Source organism: Ochlerotatus camptorhynchus, unplaced genomic scaffold, assembly GCF_037179485.1.
Source record: "Ochlerotatus camptorhynchus isolate MF236.1 unplaced genomic scaffold, CSIRO-AGI_Acam_v1.1 ptg000257l, whole genome shotgun sequence".
NCBI lineage: Eukaryota > Metazoa > Arthropoda > Insecta > Diptera > Culicidae > Ochlerotatus > Ochlerotatus camptorhynchus.
This window is the reverse complement of record NW_027040747.1, coordinates 533,327-556,596: the sequence shown is the minus strand read 5'-3', so window position 1 is coordinate 556,596 and position 23,270 is coordinate 533,327. Positions and strand designations below refer to the sequence as shown.

At 40.3% G+C, this 23,270-nt stretch overlaps 3 protein-coding genes across 5 annotated transcripts in view; 2 read left to right on the top strand and 1 right to left on the bottom strand.

Annotated features, from left to right (window-relative positions):
• The window catches only part of fmt (phosphatase 6 regulatory subunit 1-like protein fmt), a 76,683-nt gene extending 75,082 nt beyond the window's left edge, over positions 1-1,601 (bottom strand). The window contains exons 1-2 of one of the 2 annotated variants that reach the window (XM_065226619.1): positions 1,342-1,601; positions 663-1,078 (exon numbers count right to left, since the gene is read on the bottom strand). The gene's annotated coding sequence lies outside the window, so the exon portion shown is untranslated. The remainder of the gene's footprint in view (positions 1-662; positions 1,079-1,341) is intronic. The other variant, XM_065226618.1, reaches the window with a different exon arrangement.
• Positions 1,602-8,785: 7,184 nt separating this feature from the next.
• Positions 8,786-9,741, top strand: Vps29 (vacuolar protein sorting 29). Of its 2 annotated transcripts, none has more exons than XM_065226624.1 (2): positions 8,786-8,933; positions 8,997-9,741. In XM_065226624.1, exon 2 carries the CDS (start codon positions 9,098-9,100, stop codon positions 9,644-9,646), a length of 549 nt encoding a protein of 182 aa, XP_065082696.1. In that variant the 5' UTR covers positions 8,786-8,933; positions 8,997-9,097; the 3' UTR covers positions 9,647-9,741. The 2 variants fall into 2 exon arrangements, with proteins under 2 accessions (XP_065082696.1, XP_065082697.1); XM_065226625.1 differs by having other exon boundaries at positions 8,786-8,937.
• A 6,425-nt stretch (positions 9,742-16,166) lies between these two features.
• On the top strand, positions 16,167-17,744 carry LOC135705106 (uncharacterized). Its single transcript, XM_065226679.1, has 2 exons — positions 16,167-16,337; positions 17,012-17,744. Exons 1-2 carry the CDS (start codon positions 16,291-16,293, stop codon positions 17,742-17,744), a joined length of 780 nt encoding a protein of 259 aa, XP_065082751.1. The 5' UTR covers positions 16,167-16,290.
• Positions 17,745-23,270: the final 5,526 nt, after the last annotated feature.

Genomic DNA, 23,270 nt, shown 5'->3' with positions numbered 1-23,270 from the left:
TTGAAAACCCTTTCCTCGCAAAACGTAGATCGCCCACGCAAACCAGTAGCATAAGAAACTTTCCCCTACACGATGATGCCATTGATTTGCGTGGGCGGCCATCGGTTTGCAAGAAAAGGACTTACAAAGTTTTGTTTACGAAAGCTGATAGGCCTTTCTCTATTGTTGGTCGAGAGTTACAGTCTGAATCTGAACAAAAACAACATAGCAAACGTCGAATATTAGACGTTTATTAGACGAAAGACGCGTATCTGTCAAGGATAAGCAAATAAGGTAGTGGAATTAAATGGAAATTACAAATCCTTCTCTCTTTCTTTATACAGGTATTCCACTAAGTCGCCCTCAATCATCAGGATAACAAACGTTCTTCTAGTTGACTAAGCCAAAAAAAAACAACCGGAATTTTCTGTTATTTAGCAACGAACACAAAAGCCAACACAAAACAACCCAACTCGGGATGACCATTGACAGTAAATGCGCACACAGTTCCCCCAAACGACAGCCAACACAAAAGAAGAAAACTCCGACCCGACCGACCGAATGACTGGCGAACTGCAAAGGGCCTTGACGAGCGAGTGTTGAATTTTCGCACAGTTCATTCGTCATCATTCTCGGTGCTTTTAAGCGAACAGACAAATCACCTAATAACCACTCCAACTTACCTTTAAAGGATCACAGATAAGCACTAAAAAAGGAAAACTTAATTCTTTTACTGTACGAACAAACTCCGCTCGGCTTTCCTTCTTCTACTTCTCCGTTGTTGCAACTGAACACTGATGAAACTCCCAGGCCAAGAAGAACAGGCTATGTAGGTACTTTCTCCCTTCGGAGCCTTCTTCCTTCGTCCTCCAGCGCTGAATCCCTTTCACACACGCACGCGACACACTCGCACTCGCACGGTTCCCGGAAACTCCCACAAACTTTTTCCCCCGAGAAGGCGTTTTCGATCGTCGTCGTCGTCGTCAAAGTGATGACTCTTCTACGACACCCGACATGCAAAACTCTTTTCCCTGTTTTTTTTTTGTACGAGCAGCTAAGCTAAGCTGCAGAGCTAGAAAAAAAGCGACTCTATCTACAACTAATCTGGCGAGCGAGAAATTTTTTTTTTAGCAATTTTTATTCTTTGTAATCACAGAATGTTTCACTCTCACACCCAGCAGCAGAAGCGGCAGCTCGTCGTAATCAGTGTGTTTCACGGATCTCACGGATTTTCGTTCGAGATTACGCACATTTTCAGCCCCGAAATCCGAAAAACTTTTTCACTGAAACACCACTTCCTCTGTCCGTCCTTCCGTCCGACCGACCGAGCCTAGACTTCTTTCTTCCCGCACAAGCACATACACCGCAAAATCGATCAGCCAGCGAGCGAGCAACAGCGAATCAAGGAACACGAGTTGGTTCTGGCCCTTTGGTCTTCCTTCTCCGGGGGAAGAAAACTCCGAACTCGAAACCGATGGCGATGTTCCGCAAACCTTTGGATATTAGCAACACTCAAAACGATTCAGGTTTTCACACTCACCGCTCCTCCGTCGTCGTGGTTCCTTCGTGTGTGTCTTTAATATTTTTGACTCTTGTACTTTCGCTTAGCTACTATCGAATACGAATGATGATGGCGAGCTAAAAGCTGACAGACTGACTGCAAAACTGACACAAGGCCCGTCCGAAGACCTCCGCGCTCACAAACACAATCGTCCGTTTATGGCCTTTCTTTCAACAGTCTCTCGTCGCAACACACGCGGGATTCGCGTTGGTGTGTGTGACATGTGCTGTCAAAACTGACAACTGCTTATCCTCCTGTTTCGGGGTGACATCTAGCGGAATTTTTATATATTAATACTTTAAATACAGTGCAGTCGTATTATGGGGAAAAACAATAGAGCTAATTGGAAGATTGCCGCACAAGCTCAACGCAGATGTCGCCACTGCATGATGATGATAATGTTGACAGACTGCATATAAAATTCATGAAAATTAGCATTAAATCATAATTTTCATCAAGCCTGCGTGAAATCCTTCCAATATAACATTCAAATTGAAGAAGAAAACGTTTTTACGATCAGACTGATGTGCATCTTTGACTTTTCCAGTTGAACTTTCATAAGATATATTCATTTCATTTCACGGCTCCATCAATGCTGCATCGTAAATATGATGGCAAAAAGAAGTAAATTGCTCAATTACTCAAAATAAAGATGATTTGTCATCTTGTTATCACTTTGAAGACCATCTAGCACCATTTTATAGCATGGTGCGTGTTGAGTAAAACAAGTTCCGTGCGTTTTCCGTCGAAAATTGTGAGTATCAATATGTTTGCTTAAAAAAGGCCAAAATGAACATTTATTGAATATTGGCATCCTATACAACCAATTCTCCATTACCACCAGCATGATACAACCTTTCCTAAGTAGATTCACTTAATTTCCACTTTCATCTTAGTGAAAATCGCACATATTTACCATTTTCTGAAAAATGCAGCTGCGCAGGAGGTAACCCCTTCCTGTGGGTGCAAACTTGTTATGCATAATTTTCCATGAAAACCTCTCCGATCCATACCGAAATAATAACAAATAGTTTTCAAACACGTTTTCTTACACGATTCAAGCAAAATTTTCCATGGGAAATTATTAGTTTTTCTTTATGGACCGATTTGCCCAAAAAACCGTCTGTTTTACTTGGAAAATTTGGAAACTATCCTCCTTCTAGTAATTCTCACATCGAAATGTAGGTGGCGAAAACTTGGAAAAGTTTCACTGCAAGACGCCAATAAACTATAGAGGAAGAATAGCGCTGCCGTCGCTGTCGAAACATCTTTTCCTTACACTGATAAAATTTTAAAGATTGTTTTTATGTGTCCCACACATGAAATTAAATACTTAATAAGTGTACACATAAAAGCCATGTGTAACCACCAGGGCTCTACATTTTCGAAGCTCTAAAATGAACTCGTGTGTTTTTTCTCTCATACATACGTGTTCGACGCTTCATTTCTTTAACGCCTAGTTAGACTATCAGAAATGATAGTGAAAAAGAAGCACGCTTAGAAGGAAACGCTGGCTGTGGAACTTCTCGCCGTTGCTTTGCTCATCGCTTTCAATGTAACTAACGTCGATTTTCTGGTTAAACGAACCTCATTATGGCTTTCAATCCCCTTTCACGAACACTTTATCACCGATCTTTCAATTTGTTTAAAATGCGTTATGTCCCATTTTTGATCATTTTTTTTAGATAAATATATGGATGGAAGATAAATTTAAAATATTACGTGTAATCTTCACGTGTTGTCACGTGAGAAATGCTTTAAATGTGTTATTTAATTTTCCGTCATATACGTCATGAAACCTCTGTTGATGTGTTTCATGAAAGAGAAAACTATCAAAGTCGAGCGCTCTTTTACTCATCCGTTTCACCGAAGCTTGAAAGGAAGACCAATGGAGCGACGGGAGAAAGAGAGACAAGCGATTGAACATTTTTATTTGTGCACGACGACTGAGGTTCTAGAATGCTGCGAAGCTGTTCGACTTTAACAGAAAAAGAAAGCCAGCAGTCTCTTCGTCGCATCGATTTGGTCGATTGAAGCTGATATTGTGACGCCCTGGTAACCACACATACTATTCATTTGACTCATAAATTTCATGTGTGCTTGTGGGTGGATTCTGTTTATGTGTGGTCACATGAAAATCATGTGGAATTTCACATGGAAATTCGTCAATAAAAATGTGTGGAATTTTATTAGTGTACAAGCGAGAAAAAAACTGTGCAGTTTGACAGTTCTGTACTCGGTATTATTCAACATTGAAACAAAGGGAACACCAGCGCTATTCTTCCTCTTCAGTATATTAACTCTATTGGAAAAACACAGACAAAGTCGAGGACAAAGTAAAACCAATTGATGAATCTACGTGAAACTGCACCAGTGCATGCGACTCCTAGGTTTGAAATCCAAAACCACAAAAGTGATGATGTACTAAAAAATATTCCATACGATTTGACAGCTAGCAAAACGTCATTATCATTTTCACATCATTTCCATCTGCTGGCCGACCGTAACGTAGATTTGTGGTGTCAGCACTGTAGCCTACAGTTTTTATGCTATGTTTATATGTGCATTAACCACACGTACGCGTTAAAAAATCTTATATTAATAATCATTAATGAAACATGAATTTTTCATGATTAGCTTGCCTAATTTAAAAATTAATAAAATAAATATTTAATTACTACACACAGAAAAAACTATCGTCGAAACAAAAATATTTGAGGTAAATTTAAACGTAAACTCAGTTTGTTCTGGCCACAAAAATAAATTACACGGATAGAAATCTCCTTATACCTTTTGGCAAATTTCCATTGCTGATTATTCATAAAATGTATAAGTCAACTAATAAGCAGATGCCTTGCAAAAAGTTAATAAAGATCATGTGTCAAATGAAATGTATAAGCGGTCACACATACTTTTTATGCATTCTAATAGGACCTATGTGATTTGTCTTATGGAATGTATAAGGCTGATGCTTTGGCAAAAATGTATAAGTGAAACACATGAATTAAATAATTGATTTTCGTATCGTGTAGATGGATTTCAAACGTATTCCATGTTTGAAGCCATGTGAAATCAATGTTTAAATAAAAATAATATTACGTTTATTTTAAAAATATTCGTGTTAAAAATAAACGTATTTGTTTTTGTTTGGTTTGAAAGCTAGGCGAACAAAAATAAATATGTTTATTTTAAACATGCTTCTCATGTTCAAAATAAACATACATAATTTTAAATTATTTAAGTAGTTGAGTGCAGGGCAAAGAAAAATAAAACTTATTGCAATGAAATGAAAAACAACAAGATCTTCGGGCAGGGCATCTACATTCCTGCTCTTTTTCGGGTGCGATTAATAGTGATCTGATGGTATTGGGGTTCTGGTCCGAGATGCCGGCGGCGAGAAATCACTGGGATGTTGGATGTGAAAAGGTTGCACACGCACACGCAGGGATCGTTTTTGGTAGAGCGATTATAATACACAACACACACACACACACACACACACACACACACACACACACACACACACACACACACACACACACACACACACACACACACACACACACGCGCGCGCGCACTCATCCAATTTCTATTTTTAGATCAGGACCCACACCAACCGGTGAACACTCGTGTTTATTTCAGTTACCGTGGGGATGTATTTTGTGATTAGCCCCGGTCCCTTTCAAATTGTATCATTATTTATGTACGGTGCTTATATTTGAAAAGACGTTTCACATTCATCTAGTGATGGTCGATTTTCATTCGAATAATTGATTAATCGATTAACGAACCGAAAAGTAAAATATTTGCAATCGGTTATATCATGCTGATATAAGCATTAACATCTCCAGAGAATCATCACCGATCGTTTCAAACATGTGCTGCACTCTCATTGGTGGAAAAATGGCAGCACAGCGAACAAAAAATAATCGATTAGTTGTTAATCGAAGAATTAAAAAATGGGACATCTCTGATTTTGGTGTGTTTGTTTTGATAAAAATGAGCGCAAAATTTCATCTCTACCGAGGGGGCAGCAAAACCACAAAATTACCTTGAAAACGGGGGGTATTCATTGGATGAAAGGGACCGTGAAAGAGGACACTAAAATAGAAAGTTTTTCCTCCGACGGTTTCATCTTAGTATTCATCTTTGCCCACACTGTGGTAAGTGATGCGATCGGTGTTAAAGAAGAATTTGTTTTCATTAAAATCTAGTGGGTATAGAATAAGGCAAAGTGAAAAATTGCAAGGAAGGGGACGGGCCTGGGATTGAACTCCCGACCTTCTGCTCAGTAAGCAGGAACGGTAACCACTGAGCTACCGAGCCTCGTCGTTTACCCAAATCCTATATTGTTGAAATAAACATGCTTGTGAATTTAATTCAAACATAAATATTTCAGTTTTAAACATGCTTTCAATTTACTTTGAATAATTGATATGTTTAGGGTATAAACATTTATATTTTTGTTTTAAATGAACAAAATTCGTATCCATGTACATGTACGCGCTTGTTGAACATTTATCACAATTATTTTGCCACGCAACAAATCAAACACCTATGCGGACGGAGCATAATTCTCACTGTTTGCATCAGCTGTCTTAGATTGGCAGACAATCGAGCCAAAAAACCAACAACTTTGGCTTCAAGCAAAATTTCGGAGGGAGTAAAACCAACAATCAATACGAAACTAACGATTTTAAATTGGCTCACTACTTGACTACACACAAAGAATTATCATTAATTAAAAAAAAAACCATTGGTACAATTAAAAGTTTGCATTGGTTCTTTTTGGAAGAAAGTAATTAGCATTCAAAACAAAAGAGAGCTAACTGTCAATTCAAAAGTTATCCGCTCCCTACTATTAAAAGCTGAAACTTTCAAAATGAGTTGTACAGCTGTCAAACGAAAAGTGTGACAATCTGAAATTAAAGCGGTCTATTTTTATTAAAAAAAAAACATTTTTGGCAAGAAAGTTTGGTTGGCACGACACATTCCCCTTTCTCACATGAGCGAGCTCAGTGCTCGGTTAACCGCTCCCAATTTCAGCAATGATGGAAGGGAGGAGAAAAGCAGTGGTAATAAAAACGTTTGGCATTTCGTTTTCTTCGTCATTGAGCAACGAACGGATAAGCGTCGGATACGACGTCCGAGTGGAACAGCACGCATCGCACACACTAAGATAATTTTACCGAAATATGTGAAATTTTACCGAAATCTCAACAGCTGAAGTTCGGTAAACAGTTCGGTGATTTTTCACAGTTTTCCTTTAATTTTTCAACGAATATATGTGAAAAATCACAGAAAATCTGGGCAAAATCACCGAACTGTTTACCGAACGTTCAGCTGTTGAGATTTGGGAAAAATTTCACAGATTTCGGTAAAATTATCTTAGTGTGTACCAATACGAAGACAACGACGACGACGAAAACACCCACATTGACCGGAGGAAAGACTTCCCGCAATAGGCAGCAGGGTGGTCAGACCTACACGGATAGAAATCTCCTTATACCTTTTGGCAAATTTCTATTGCTGATTATTCATAAAATGTATAAGTCAACTAATAAGCAGACGCCTTGCAAAAAGTTAATGAAGCTCATGTTTCAAATGAAATGTATAAGTGGTCACACATACCTTTTATGCATTCTTGTAGGACCTATGTGGTTTGTCTTATGGAATATATAAGGCTGATGCTTTGGCAAAAATGTATAAGTGAAACACATGAATAAAATAATTGATTTTCGTTTCGTGTACCGATTTATCAGTAGTCCTCGAGGTAGTCCTACCGATTTTTGTGATGCCTACCGATTCACAGACGAAAGGTTAAAAACTTCTGATTTTTCACTTTTCCTACCGAGAATCACAGATTTTTAGCAATCTTGAAAAATATTCAGTAACTATGTGTTGTTTTCCTTGTAGGCAGAATTAGAAATATTGATTTCGACACGTTTAAAGCAGAAGAACTGAAGGACAGTCCCCCCGCCCCGCTCACAAAGATTTCAAGTATCGGGAAAGCCTTCTTCAGACGGCATACCGATAACTATCGATAAGAGTTTTGAGAAGCTGCCGATAATGAAAAAAAATAATTTGGCCCATCAGGGTGGCAGCATGATTAGGCCGCCGTCATTCGGTCGGCATTAACTATTGCACTGATGTGGTCACAATTTGAAAAACAACCGGCCCTTTTCAGGGCCACCAATTCAAAAACGGAAAGAGTTAAGAACTAAATGATCAACATATTTGTTCAGTCCACTAGTGGTCCTACGTCAAGCTTCCGTTCGTCCTTTAGGCACAGACCCTTCTACTTTTTTGTTTGCTGTTAGAACTGTCATTTGAAAATAAAAATAAATCACAAAACTAAAACAAACCCTACGCATGCACGGTAAGAATCCAATACCCATTTATGAGTAAAATTTAACTCATTTTTAATAGGAGTGGGTGTACTAATTAAGGAGTAAATTCTCAAGTAAATTATGTTAACAATTAATAACAGTTCCTACTGAATTGGTATAATGTATTTTTCATTAATGAGTAGTGCCACTTTAGTTAACTTTTATTCATAAATGGATTTTTGATGCTAACCGTGTACATGACAGTCCTAATTAACAAATAATACCATAAACGAACTGTATGCTGGGTGCGTATACTATCCCACAAATGGTTTGGATGATACCCCAAACACGTCGTTAAGTTCTCTTTTCTGGTTATTTTTATTAGGGAGTGTACGCTAGTGTGTGTACAATTATATTATAGTGTAGTGTTCGTGAGATACGGCTTGGAGAAAACAACTATTTTGAATGGTAATGGTTCTTCTCATTATTTGCTAGGTTCACTCCCAAAGAACCATTATACATATGATTAAAACGTTATTAAACAAACGTTCATGTTAAGTTCCATAACCATTTCAGTTAAAGTTTAGCATGGATTATAAACAATTTTTACCCATTTTCGGTAAGGTCAAGTAATGGTTCGCGTATATGCGGAAAGCGTGGAAAACTGGATAAATTTTTGAGAAAAAGCGAAATTAAGTTTCAATTCTGTGGTCTATATACCGGCATAGATAATGTCGGATTACCGGTAGGTTACTGTACAATATATACACTACGCCATCTATGAGAAACTATTGGAGAAATCCGAGACATAAACCAAGATAATTTTACATTTCAAACACCGACAAAAGTTCACTGGGCATGCAAATTCGTTGACAGCTTGCCGATGGCAATCCGTCATCCATCATCATCATCATCGGTTTTTGATCTATGCATGCAAAAAGATTCGAAGCGGAGGAGTAATATTTTCATCCTGTTATCACGAAAACATTATCATTTCTAGTGACTAGTGGCGATACCGAACAGTTAAAGCCAATAAACATCGCTTCAATTAATGTTCATTAGTAGCAAGTGTGTGGAATATCGTTCATAGTAGATATAAGTTGATTTGTTGTTCTGGAAAATTGCAGATTGAAGCTGAGTCACATCCCGTTCGAAGATTTCATCCATAACTAGCCTCCTATCACTGTCCATCCTTAGGAGGAATACCTCGACCCCACTGTCATAAATCATGTTGGTGCTAGTGCTAGGCGATCTTCACATTCCGCAGCGGTGTAGCAGTCTGCCGGCCAAATTTAAGAAACTGCTAGTTCCTGGGCGGATCCATCACATCTTGTGTACGGGAAATCTGTGCAGCAAGGAATCGTTCGACTATCTGAAAACTCTGGCCAATGATGTCCACATCGTTCGGGGCGATTTCGACGAGAATATGAACTATCCGGAGCAAAAGGTCGTTACGGTCGGCCAGTTCCGAGTGGGCTTGACTCACGGTCATCAGGTCGTACCGTGGGGTGATCCAGAAGCGCTGGCACTGATCCAGCGACAGTTAGACGTGGACATACTGATCTCGGGTCATACCCACAAGTTCGAGGCGTACGAGCATGAGAACAAGTTCTATATCAATCCCGGCTCGGCAACGGGATCTTACTCGGCATTGGATTCGTCCGTCATTCCGTCGTTTGTGCTGATGGACATCCAGAGTACGACCGTCGTGACGTACGTCTACCAGCTCGTCGGGGATGATGTTAAGGTGGAGCGAATTGAGTATAAGAAAAATTGAAGCCTATAATGATTGTGTATATAATATTAATGAACTATGTTACTGTGTTTGACTAATATGCGAGGAATAAAAATGCATTATATCTCATTCAACAAGCTGTTGGACAAATTTGGTTTCTTTTTTTCCTATTGGGGTCATACTTGGCATGCACAGTTTAGCACACTAACTGCTCATTTGTTAATAACTTTTCGCTCAGTTGTTGAAATTTGTTTTTCTTTAAAGTAATTGATAGATTAGGATCATAGTTTACTATATACCTATATGCAAAGAGTAGGTAAATTTTATCATTTGAATCAACACGAATGATTTTTTATACTTAAAGTCCAAGATGTGCAGCGAGCATTTCTCATTTAATGTTTACAACGCAAAAACAAATACAGTTTATTACTCGAATTAAAATCTACTTTTTATACGTATCTATAAAAAGCTTAAGCTCTATTCTATCTACTGCTTCAAAAATAACTATGTTTCGTCAACTGTGTGCAAAGTTATTAGCAAATGAGTAGTTCGTAACAAAAACTGTGTATGCCAAGCATGATTGGGATTAAGGTGAATCGCTGTGACATCCTTATTCTCGGAACCACTTCGAAACTTTAAGTGCACAAATATCAGCTTCTACGGCACGTGCAACATTCCAATTGTTACTACACGTTTGCTGCACTGCAGCATACATGAAGTAGCAATTTCAGGTGAAATGGGGCATCGATTTCCGAGATTTGTGTAATTGTAAATTCAAAGTGGAAGTGCATGAATAGCCTACATGGCGGCCATTTGTGGACTCTACAAGGAATCACATTAAGGGTACCGCAATGTGCCATAATGTGTAAAGTAAGGGACTGTTCCGGCGCAGTGGTTTTGCGTCCATACCTCTCACACCAAAGTCACTAGTTCAAATCTGATCCTTGGACAAGTCACGAATGACTCAAGAGTTAAAGTGACTGTAAGGAATAACACTATGTGTAATACAGATAAATATTTTGAATTGAGCTAAAAATCACCCCTATTCTGTATTTCGTTTCGAACGAAATTCTCATTCTCATTCTCATTCTCAATTTTGTATGAGAATTTCGTTTGAAACGAAATACAGAATAGGGGTGAATGTGTTAAGGTATTTCTCACTAGCGCATGGGAAAAACATAAATTCAGATTAGCGGTATCACAATATACTACAAAACGTTAGCAAAATGAGCGAAGTTAAGCGCTGTACTAAATTATATGGCACTTCACGGTACTGCTCCTTACGCTCGTTTGTTGCATAATGAAACATGTATCTATAGAAAATTAGTACTTTATTCAGAGTTAGTGAAGAAATCAACAGTAACATATCACGTGTAGGATCAACTGAAGCATGAAAAAAAAACTAACAAAGGACGATTATGCGTAAAACATACAGCATCAAAATCTTAGAAATTAAAAGTTACATATCAACGTACAATTTATTGCCATATTCAGACTAGAGAGTTGTAACGTAATATAAGCGGTTTTCGAGATACAACAACATTTCATCACGAAAACCGCTTATAACGAATGGTCTCCGGATCTACTACCAAAACGTGCGTGGGCTGAGGACTAAAATCGACTCGTTTTTCCTGGCTGTTGCGGAGGCCGAATATGATTTGATTGTGCTGACGGAAACGTGGCTGGACGACCGAATTTACTCATCGCAACTTTTCGGGTCACTCTATTCCGTCTTCAGAACTGACCGGTCTGCCCTAAACAGTCAAAAATCGCGCGGTGGCGGAGTCCTGATTGCAGTATCTACTAGACTAGCCAGCTACGTAAGTACGTCACCCATTTCCAGTCAACTGGAACAGCTGTGGATTGTCGTAGAACTTCCACAAAGCAAGCTTAGTGTAGGCGCAATCTACCTGCCTCCCGACCGCAAAAACGACTGCACGATCATCCGTGAGCATGTGGAATCGTTAGGGTCAATTTCGTCACAATTAAGTCCCTGCTCTCCCGCTTTCGTATTTGGTGACTACAATCAAGCTGGTCTGCAGTGGCGCTTTACAGACAGTGGCACACCATTAATTGATCCACTGATTTCGCATATGCCGGTTGCTTGCTGTGCTCTTTTGGACGGTTTTTAACTTTTACGGGTTCACACAAGTGAATACTTTTCCGAACCGAAATGGACGTTTGCTAGATCTTGTCCTGGCAAATGATTCCGCACTACCGGGCACTTCTGTTTCCTTGCCGGTCGAGCCACTGATTGATCTAGATGCCGATCATCCCGCTCTCGTCGTGTCATTTAGTTTACCTGCGCCGATTCTTTTTACGCCGTCATCTGAGTGCTACTCTTTGGACTTTCGCCGGGCCGATTATGTTGCATTGAACAATGCGCTTGCGGAAATTGATTGGCAATTTATCGAAACTGCCGCTAGCGTGAATGATGCAGTGGATTTTTTCAGTGCTGCACTGGAAGATGCTATTTTCCGCATTGTCCCAGCTCGACGACCTCCGCTAAAGCCTGCATGGTCTAACCCATGCCTACGCGTGCTAAAACGTCAACGCTCTGCCGCCCTCCGAAAGTATTGTAACTCTCGCTCGCCGTACTACAAACGACTGTTCAATTTTGCGAGTCGTAGTTATCGAAATTACAATCGTTTTCTCTATAATCGACACGTGAGACGCACGGAAGCGAACCTTCGCACGAATCCGAAAAGTTTTTGGTCGTTTGTCAACTCTAAACGGAAGGAATCCGGGTTGCCTTGTTCCATGTTTCTCGGGAATGACTCGGCTAATAGTGAAAGAGAAAAATGCGACTTGTTTGCTCGTCATTTCAAGCAAGTGTTCAACGATTTCTCCGCTTCGCCAACACAAGTGCTGGATGCTGCTGTTGGGATGCCACGTGATGTGTTTAGTTTCGTTATTCCGCGCATTTCAGAAGATATGGTGATAGTCGCAACACGCAAACTGAAGCTCTCGTTCGCCTCCGGACCTGACGGCATTCCGTCATCAGTTCTAAAACGTTGTGTAGCCAATCTCTGCCTTCCACTTGCGAGGCTATTCAATCTCTCGGCACAGCAATGTGAGTTCCCCTGCCGCTGGAAACTTTCTTATCTGTTCCCAGTGCACAAAAAAGGAGATAAACGGAATGTCATAAATTATCGTGGAATCACCTCCCTGTGTGCCTGCTCAAAACTGTTCGAGATTATCATAAATGGTGCTCTGTTCGCACGCTGCAAAAATTATATCGATACAGAACAACACGGTTTCTACCCGAAGCGCTCCGTGTCCACGAACCTGGTGCAGTTTACTTCTAACTGTCTGCGATGCATGGATTCAGGATGGCAAGTCGATACTGCGTATATGGATCTAAAAGCTGCATTTGACACGGTGGACCATAATATCTTGCTAGCCAAGCTGGAGATACTTGGCATCTCGTCAACTGCTGTGGATTGGTTCAGATCTTACTTGGTGAATCGCTATGTACATGTCAAGATTGGCGCGTCGGAATCGGATGTTTTCTCAAACAACTCGGGAGTCCCGCAAGGCAGTAACCTAGGACCGCTACTATTTTCGATCTTTTTAAACGATGTCGCCTTGCTGATACCATCAGGATGCCGCGTTTTCTATGTAGACGATACGAAAATCTACAAAATTATTAAAAGCCTTTTGGACTGCTGGGATCTCCAGAATATGTTAGGTATTTTTGCTGACTGGTGCTCAAGAAATTTGATGAGTCTAAGCATAGAAAAATGTAACATTATTTCCTATCACCGAAAAATCGAACCAATCACGTTTGACTATGTTCTCTACGGACGCTGTCTTGCTCGTGTAGAGCACATAAAGGATCTCGGCGTTACCTTGGACTGCAGACTCATTTTCAGAATCCACTACAATGACATCATCTCCAGAGCTAATCGACAATTGGGCTTTATTTTCAAAATTGCCGACGAGTTTCGTGACCCGCTATGTCACAGGTCACTTTACTGCTCGCTTGTGCGATCCTTATTGGAGTCAAGTTCAGTTGTTTGGTGCCCTTTCCATGCTAGCTGGATCACTAGAATTGAATCCGTTCAACGCAAGCTTGTGAGATATGCTCTTCGTTTCCTCAACTGGCGTGACCCAACGAACTTGCCACCGTACGAGGAGCGTTGCCGTCTCCTGGGAATCGAGCCATTAGAGGTGAGACGGACGGTCGCTCAAGCTATGTTCGCTGGAAAGCTGCTTACAGGTGACATTGACTGCCCAACACTGCTGTCACAGCTAAATATGTATGCCCCTGAGAGGTCTCTTCGTTAACGCAACTTTCTGTTTTTGGAACCACGGAGCCGGAATTATACACAACACGAGCCAATTCGAGCAATCAGCCGGCAATTCAACAACTTTTTTTATATGTTCGACTTCAATGTATCAGCTGACGTGTTTCGTCATCGGCTACTTGGCCTTTTCCGTACCGTTGACCGTAACTATTTAGTTTAAGTTTTATTCATTTAGACAGTAATTGTCAGTTGAATTTTTCAATAAACAATAAACAATAACATGTTATGATGATTGTAGTAGATTTGGGCGATGAAAATAAAATAATGAAATAATTATTTAAAATAATTTCATTTTCATTTCATTTTATGATGTACAAGGGGGTCAGGGGCCATGTCACCGATGTGAATATTCACACCATCCATAATACACCAGGGAAGGGGAGAGGAGTGAGCAACACAGCATCTTTACCCATGGGGGTTAAAAAAGTTCTGCGAGGTATACTTATGGTAAACCAGCTGCTCAGGGATTGTGAAAAGGAAAGGATTGGGTAGGTTTTGTATGAAAAGCGAATAAGTTATTATCGTATCGTTGAAAAATGAACTCGATTACATCACACCGTCAATAAAAATAAATTAAAAGATATTGAAAGAGATTATTAGTGAGTTTTAAACTGTTACCTAATAGAAATACATTTGTAAAATTATCTCCATGTACTGAACAGCCATCTCTCTCGCCCTCCCGCCGCCTAAACGTCTGAAGGAGTGTGACGTCAAACTCCGTCATCCATTCAATCAGCCGGAGTACGAAAGAGCGTGCAATGAGCGTCAACGACCCTAATAAAAAGTGGGGGAACACCATACCTGAACGATACCACAAATCGTGCCACCGTATCACATATTGTTGGGATGATAACCCGAATAGGTTGTTAGGCACTCCTTATGGTTATCGTTCATGCGGGTGTTTCTAAGCAATTTACATCTTATCAACCCTCTGTGCGACCCAACCCGTGCAATGTATTTAATGTTGTGTGCTTTATCATGAGTGGTCACGGATCTGGCAATCTTCACATGACTATGCGTCCCGGTGGCGACGACTACGATCTAGCCGGTTTACAATAGGTTTTATACAAGAGTAATAGAATAGATCGGAGTATACTTACAGTTTCAACGTTCCTATGAACTCCTTGTTTACCTTCAATCCTACTTCCTTCTCTTGTTGTATTGTGTTTCTGGATATGCCACTTCCATCATCTCTCTGACACAAGATAATGGATCCTCGCTCCGGAATATCTTCAAAACTGGGGGGATTAAAATCGCTCCTCGTGCACAACCCTTCCAGATGACCGAAAGAGCGCCCGGTCCGATTGGTCTCACCCGATATTCTTGAAATACTTGACATTTTGAATAAAACGTTGCCATTTTCAGACTTCGTGTTGTTAGTTTTCTTGAAGGTCTTGTGCTTAATGCTTGATTTGTCTTTCGCTTCGTATTTCTAAGAATTGACTCTATAAATAGATTAAAAAAAAAAAAACAAAAACAAACACAACGCTTCCCGCCCACAAGCTGTAGACCGAGTGCAGAATCTTTGTGATGATGCTTTCCAAACGTGCATATCCATAGAAATAAATCCAATTCAATAAAGGATTGATTTCCACTGCGACTAAATCCAGCATTCCTACTAAAATATCAAATGCTGTGCTTAATCATTTATTATTAAAACAGAGCAATAAACAATGTACGGTGATGATTAATCTGTTAATATGCTTTTATAAGCGGGTTCAAATGCACTTTTGGTAAGCATCAACACTGATCTGGCAACACTAGTGTGCATCTTTCCAATGTGGTAAAGATCCAGATCAGCCCTGGGACCTGGTAGCCTAGTTAAACTACCTCAAGGTTTTGCCAAAGCCCAGGGATGAAATAATTATTTAAAATAATGTAATAATATTTCTCAGTGTATGCTATTACCAACCCGCTCTATAAAGAACGCACTGCTTTCATGCTGTCAGTCAGTATAGAATCGCTATCCCTTACCGGAAGAAAGCTACCGATCGTATAATTGAAGGGGAATGGTCGGGAAAAGAGCTCGGGTATGGTTATTGCTTAATACGAGCAACGAGTATTCGGGATTTGTCAGCGCTTGTTGGTTGAGAGGGAAATGCGGAAACCCGATCATGACAATCAGCGGTAGTGGACTTGGTTCACGAGAGAGCTTCTCAAGCAAGGTAGCGAAAGCGAGAGCGTATGACACTCTACGATTCGGGTCGTGAAAGGAACGGGTCGTGAAAGAAAGGTGAGAAAGAGAGGACCTATCGATCAGATAAATGTTGGTTCTCTCGTGTGATCCGATAATCCGACGAACATTGGAGTTCGTCATTCTGTTGGCGATAGTTACCGCGATTAGTCGTACGTTCACTGCAAACAGCAATTTTAAAAATGGCCGGAAAGCGTCACGACAATGGCGCAGTGGACGCTCCCGAAAGGTGAGTATATTAAAATATTACCGAATGGAACGTGTTAAATTTTATTTATACAAAGTTCGGGTTGAAAATATAAAATGGCAGATAATATTAAACTCGAGGTGCAGTGAATGATTTTGTAAGTGTAATGAAATTCAAATTTGTGTGATAAATATCAGTAAACAATTCAGTTTCCTTTCCCTTTAATTTTGATTTTTAAATTAGTGTTAATCGCGGTCTTCACTGAGGTCTTACTAAAAAAAAAATGGGGCGGGGTAGTAAAAAAAAAAGGAAGAGAAAAAGATTTGGGCGAGAGGACCCATGTCACAAAAAATAATAAAAAAAAAAAAAAAAAAAGATGGGCGAGAGGACCCATGCTCAAAAGGAAGCGAGAGGACTTCTTATGCAAAAAAAAGAAGCGATTAGGACTCACGAAATAAAAGGAGCGAGAGGACTCTCAAAATAATAATTGTTTATTGAGCGAGAGGACTCAATGTGTAACAGGAGTAAAAGTAAAAAAAAAAAAAAAAAAAAAAAATAGCGTCAGCATTCATTTAGTTAAAGGAACTATGTTAAGGTCTAGTAGAAATTAAGCCTACAGACTGATTAGTTCTCGTAGGAAATGACATTTTCCGTGAAAGCTTTTCAAATACCTATAGAGAAACGATTTTTAACGTTTGTATTTCTTCGATTTACAGAAAAATCAAGAAGAAGAACTCGAAGCTGGATGAAATCGTAAAAGAGTTGGCTGAAGTGAAATCGTCAAATGCCAAGCTAACCGAACAACTTGGAAAAGCACACGAAACCATCATGTCGCTTCAGGCCAGCTTGAGAACACCGCGACGTGAGAGTTGGGATGTGGAAAGCGTCGAATTCAATGGTAATGTTGGTCTCAGTTTGCAAACACCGCGTAGCGAGAGTGGAGATGTGGAAAGCGTCGAATTTAACGGGAATGTTGGTCCCTCGAGCACCCATCGACAGGCGAGTCGACCGGGGAATGAATCAGGAAACGAATTATCACGGTTCATGTCTTCAATGAATCAGATGTCAATTTCTTCAATCAGCGTACCGGAGTGTAAAGCATCGGTGGAGGGGGAGCAGATAGGAAGACGTGATTTCGAAGCCTGGAAAGACCTGCTTACTGATTCCCTCAAGTTGGCTGGAGTAAACGACGAGGCTACTCAGTTCGTTCTGTTCAAGGTGAAGGCAGGATCAATGCTTTTAGAAATCTACAAGAACACCAAGTCGTCCGTGGAGGCTCCGAATGCTGAATTGTATCCATTTTCGAATGCCTTGTTCCGGCTGAAGGCGTATTTTGGTTCAGCGTCGGATATCATGCTTCAGCGTCGGAAGCTTGCGGTGATGGGCCAGCGACCGGAAGAAACGGATTTGTCATTCATCATGAGTTGGGGCTACTGCTCGTCTATGTGATTTCACTGAGGGAAAGGAATTTGAGGAGATTGTAAGCACCGTCGCCGAACATGCGAAAAACAAAGAAGTACGTACCGTGGCACTGAAAATGCTAAGCCGCCAGGGCACGTTTACGGACCTCGTAGACAAAGTCCGTGAAATCGTGGCAGTGAACATGAACGAAGAATTCTATCATTCGAAACACGATAAACCCTATCAAGCGACGGTGGCTGCTGTTAGTGCCGAATATGGCAGAGCCGGTCCATCTCGACGGGGATCCTTCCGAAGCTCGGTACCTCGTGGTAAATTTGGCTATCCATATGCAGCTCGTGGTACATTGCGATCTCGGCTACCCTACGAAAGGAAAGAATTGGCGAATCAACAAGAAGCTGGGCCATATCGGTGCTTCAGATGCAACAGTGTTTACCACACGCCTGATTCCTGCTTCGCAATTGATAAGGTTTGCTTGAGCTGCGGCCACAAAGGGCATATACAGAGAGCTTGTCGCACTGCTATGCAGATGGAAAATCGACGTTTGACGGATAGCGAGAAACCGAATGTCGTACCTGGCAAGGTTGCTGCGATCGATGTGGATATCGGAACGAAGAAAGAAGTACAATCTGCAGATAACAATGTAGGTGACGTAAACTCTGTATAATTTATCATTGATTATCATTCTTTTATGCATTGAAAATTGTTTTCCGCCCTTTGAAATGTCGAATTATTTTTTTTCTTTATAATAACATTTGAAATAAATAAGTTGTTATCTTATTTCAAAAATGAATATAGACCGTAACATGCGCAACCAGAATTAATTATGATTCAGTGTTTCATTGTATAGAATGTTAATGATGTTCAATTTAAAATTATTTATGTAGTAATCGAATTAACCTTCCAACAGCTGAATATTGCAACAATGTCGGTTCCTTTGAAACCTGAAAACGATGGTTCAATAGTAGCAAAAGTTGCAGGACTACCTTGTGAGTTCCTTATTGACTCCGGAGCGCAGGTCAATACACTAACCGAGCAGCGATTCAGCTTACTATGTAGCAATGAAACGTATCGTAAGGGTGTGTTCAATATGCAGCACTGCACCGATCGGCCACTAAAAGCATATGCCTTAGCAGGTGAGATACCAGTCCTTGCTACGTTTGAAGCTTTCCTGCATATCACAGATGATCGCCCCATTCTACTGGAAAAATTCTACGTCGTTAAGGAATTCCGCTCCCTTCTAGGTCGAGTGACTGCCACACGATACAGAGTTTTATTACTAGGACTGAAAGTGGCCTTGAATCACGAGGAGCTACCACCACGATCCTGGTATGACTCTAATGAAATCGCAACGGTTTCGATGGATGAAATCTTTCCAAGATTTAATATCCCACCCGTGGAGATATGCTACGACAAAACAAGACCACCATGTCGAAACATCTTTATGAATATCCCGATTGCTGTCAAGCCCATCGTTGAACAACGACTTAATCAACTCCTTTCAGCAAACATAATTGAACGGGTAACGGATGGCATGGATGTTTCATTCTGCTCATCAATGTTAGCAATCCCTAAAGGAAAGGATGATATAAGGCTGGTGATCGATCTAAGAGGGCCCAACAGGTACGTTCAAAGGTCACCATTTACCATGCCTTCTTTGGAGCAAATCCTGGCTGATTTGGATGGAGCCCAATGGTTTTCGTCTATAGATTTGTCTAATGCGTTTTTCCATATTGAGCTGTATGAGAACAGTCGTCACCTGACGAACTTCTGCACAGAGTTTGGTATGTTCCGGTACGTTAGGTTGCCCTTCGGGTTGTGCAACGTACCGGACATATTCCAGGAAGTCCTTCAGAGGACAATTCTTGGAGGTTGTAAGGGAACAAAGAACTATTTGGACGACATTTTGATCTTCGGAAGAACCCTGGAAGAACATGATCAAAATCTGAGGGCTGTGTTAGATCGTCTTCATCAGCACAATGTTCGGATCAATACTGACAAGTGCACTTTCCGTACCCAATCCGTCAAGTTCCTGGGGTTTACGCTCACCTCAAATGGCTGGCAAATAGAAGACGATAAATTGAGTGCCATACGAGACTTTCGCCGGCCGGAAACGATTTCAGAAGTGAAGAGTTTCTTAGGGTTAGTGACGTTTGTAGACAAGTTTGTTCCACATCGGGCTACTAGGACCGAGAAGCTACGAGCACTTGCCAACGCAGAAAATTTCTACTGGACAAATGATGAGGATGCCGAGTTCTTGTCATTTAAGGATGAAGCGTTAAATCTGGTCCGAACGCTTGGGTACTTCAATATTGCGGACAGAACGGAATTGTTCGTCGATGCGTCTGCAATCGGACTTGGAGCTGTCTTGGTCCAATTCAACAATAAAGATGTTCCTAGAATCATTGCATGTGCCTCAAAAGCGCTAACGACCACTGAACAACGATATCCACAAACTCACAGGGAGGCCTTGGCTGTTGTTTGGGGAGTCGAAAGGTTTGCCTTCTACTTAACTAGCCGAACATTTACTGTCAGGACGGACGCCGAAGCAAACCAGTTCATATTCGGATGCAATCATCAAATCGGTAAGCGGGCAGTTTCGCGAGCAGAGGCTTGGGCTCTGCGTCTCCAGCCATTTGACTTTACAATGGAGCGAGTTCCAGGGGACGAAAACATTGCCGATGTTTTATCGCGACTAATACAGTCTTCTCAAGAAGCACAGCCGTTTGACGACAGCAGCGACGAGGGTCATATTCTGTTTGCGCTGGATACAGGAAACATGGAGATTTCTCTTGGAGAGATCGAAGCTGAAGTGGATGATGTACTGGTAGAATTACGCAAGGCCTTAGCGTACGATAGATGGCCTCGTGAGCTACGTAAGTACGAAGCGCAAAAGAAGAATCTTCATCATCTTGGGTTTTTAATTTGCAAGGATGATAAGATTGTTCTACCCAATTCTTTACGCATAAAGGCTTTGTCTTCGGCACATGGTGGACATGTCGGTGAGGTTGCGATGAAAAGAATTATGCGAGAGTTCTTCTGGTGGCCAGGGATGGCATCGGATACTGAGAGGTTTGTTAAGGACTGTCAAACTTGCTGTATGTTATCACGGAAAAACCCACCACTACCACTTTCATCCCGTGATCTACCCGAAGGTCCTTGGGAGGTAATTCAAATTGATTTCCTTTCCATTCCGGGATTTGGGTCAGGTGAATTTTTGACTATTGTCGACACGTACTCCCGTTACCTTTCGGTTATTGAAATGAAACGCACGAACGCTATTATTATATATTTTTTAATAACGCTTACGTTTAGTCAGTTCTAAGTAGCCGCACTTTTTACAAAAATGTGAAATCCTACTAAATTTTGAGCCAGTTTCAACGGTCGAGAGATGATGTGAAAGGATACTCTGCATGCAGGCGCATTAAGTACGCCTAGATGATCGAGCTATATCGTCTAGTTGCAGAGTTGGAAATTCAAAAGCAGTTTTTTCGTTTAAAACCGAGATTCTGTCAATGAATAAAATAATTATAATTATAAAACAACGAAATTACAATGATTTTTGGTGTTGAATTTCGAGTACAGTAAAATTTATTGTTAAATTTTTGTACGGGAGATAAAATAAATATCGATTTTAAACGATACAATGCTCAAACAATGAACATTATTGTGATGAGATCAAATTTGTTCGAGAAAAATCAGTATTTTTATTGTTAAGATGCTTAACAACCCCCCTTTTTACTGTAAATTTCTCATATACCATGACCATGACCATGACCAACGCCTATTGTAAACCATAAATTTAGTTGTGATTTTATGGTAATCAACAATAATGTCCAATGTTTTGATAGTAAATATCAAGGTTACAATGACAATGAAAATCATTGTATTTTTGTTTTGTTTTTTTTTTTTTTTTTTTATGAGAAGTATAATGCAACGTAATTTAACCTCTTCGTTTAGAAGTTTATTCTAGAAACTTGCCTGTCACTCTGCTCCTCTGAATAAAAAATACGGGCAGGAGCTCCACTCAATCGAAAAATATTGGGCCATCGTTAAGTGGAACCTGAAGTAGACCCAAAAACGGTTGGAAGCGAAAAGTAGTGTAAGGCAAACTGGATCTCTGAAAATTTGATGGTAGGCGTTAAACAAAAGGCCTAGCATTTCGAATTTGGTCAACCGGAAGCTTATCCGAGCATTTGTTCTGTATTTTATAGTAATTAATCTTAACCCTCCGTTACTCGCACTGTTGTACCATAGAGATAACTCTAAGACAAGTAGGTCCCGAAGAAACGTGCTCAACTTTTTGGCTCACCTCTGGTACTATCTTCGGTCCCAAGCTTGTAGAATCACCCCTCGAAACATAGGAAAAACCAATAACCCCTCATTTTATCTGTCAAACTTTCATAGCGAATCAAAACAAACATTGCGTAGTACTAGAATTTCGACTAGAATAGGGTACGTTAATCGTTTGCTTGGGACCAATAGGCTACTAAAGTGGTGAGCCAATTTAAAATCGTTAGTTTCGTATTGATTGTTGGTTGTACTTTGTACAACGCACATGAGTTTTCCATTGCCATTTTGTTGCTGAGTTACCAATCGATCTGAAGGTGATTCCTCGTAGAGTCCACAAATGGTCACCACGTAGGCTATAAATGCACTTCCACCTCGAATTTTCAATTGCACAAATCTCGGAAATTAAAGTTCCATTTCACCTGAAATTGCTACTGCATGTATGCTGCAGCGCAGTAAACGTGGAGTAACAGTTTCATTGTAGTACGTGCCGTGGAAGCTGATATTTGTGCACTTAAAGTTTCGAAGTGGTAGCGAGAATAATGATCTCACAGCGAACCACCTGAAACAAACGAGTATTTATCAAAAAACTTGTTTTGATCTAAACAAGCTAAACTTTGATTACAGTAAACACCTAAAAAATGCGGATAATAGGGAAAATGTAAATGGAACCCGCGTAAACTGTGACCATACTACATGGGATTTGACTTAATTGATTACAACATGGAATATATCGAGATTCTGACCAGATAGAAAGTTACTGTCTCTGACAAAGTTGTTCAAGAGATCATAGTATTATCGCTGGTGGACAGTAGTTCAGAATTTTCTAACTACGTACAGGGATTTTTTTTTGGTTCTAGACATTTTGAAATTAGTCTAAAATTAAAGGGAGACTCTAAACATTCATTTGGTGGAAGTTTCAGCGATATTGATCTTTTAAGATAATGTTTTCCATCTGAGATACGTGTTACCACTAATTTATCAGAGGTATACAAGTGGAACGACTCACCCCAATTTATGTATCCACAAATCTGCATGAAATTCTTCACCAGTAGAAGAAATCCAGAATATATTCGTCTTATCCCACTTAGGATGATGTAAATTGTATTTTTATTTTATGATATTTGATATGCGAGAATTGCCCGCCAAGTTTTGAAAAATTTCTGAACTACTTTTCATCAACCAAAAGATCTTTATCTCCTTAACAGCTTTGCCAAAAACAGTAAATTTCTAGCTGTTCAGGATCTCGAGATATTATATATGCGA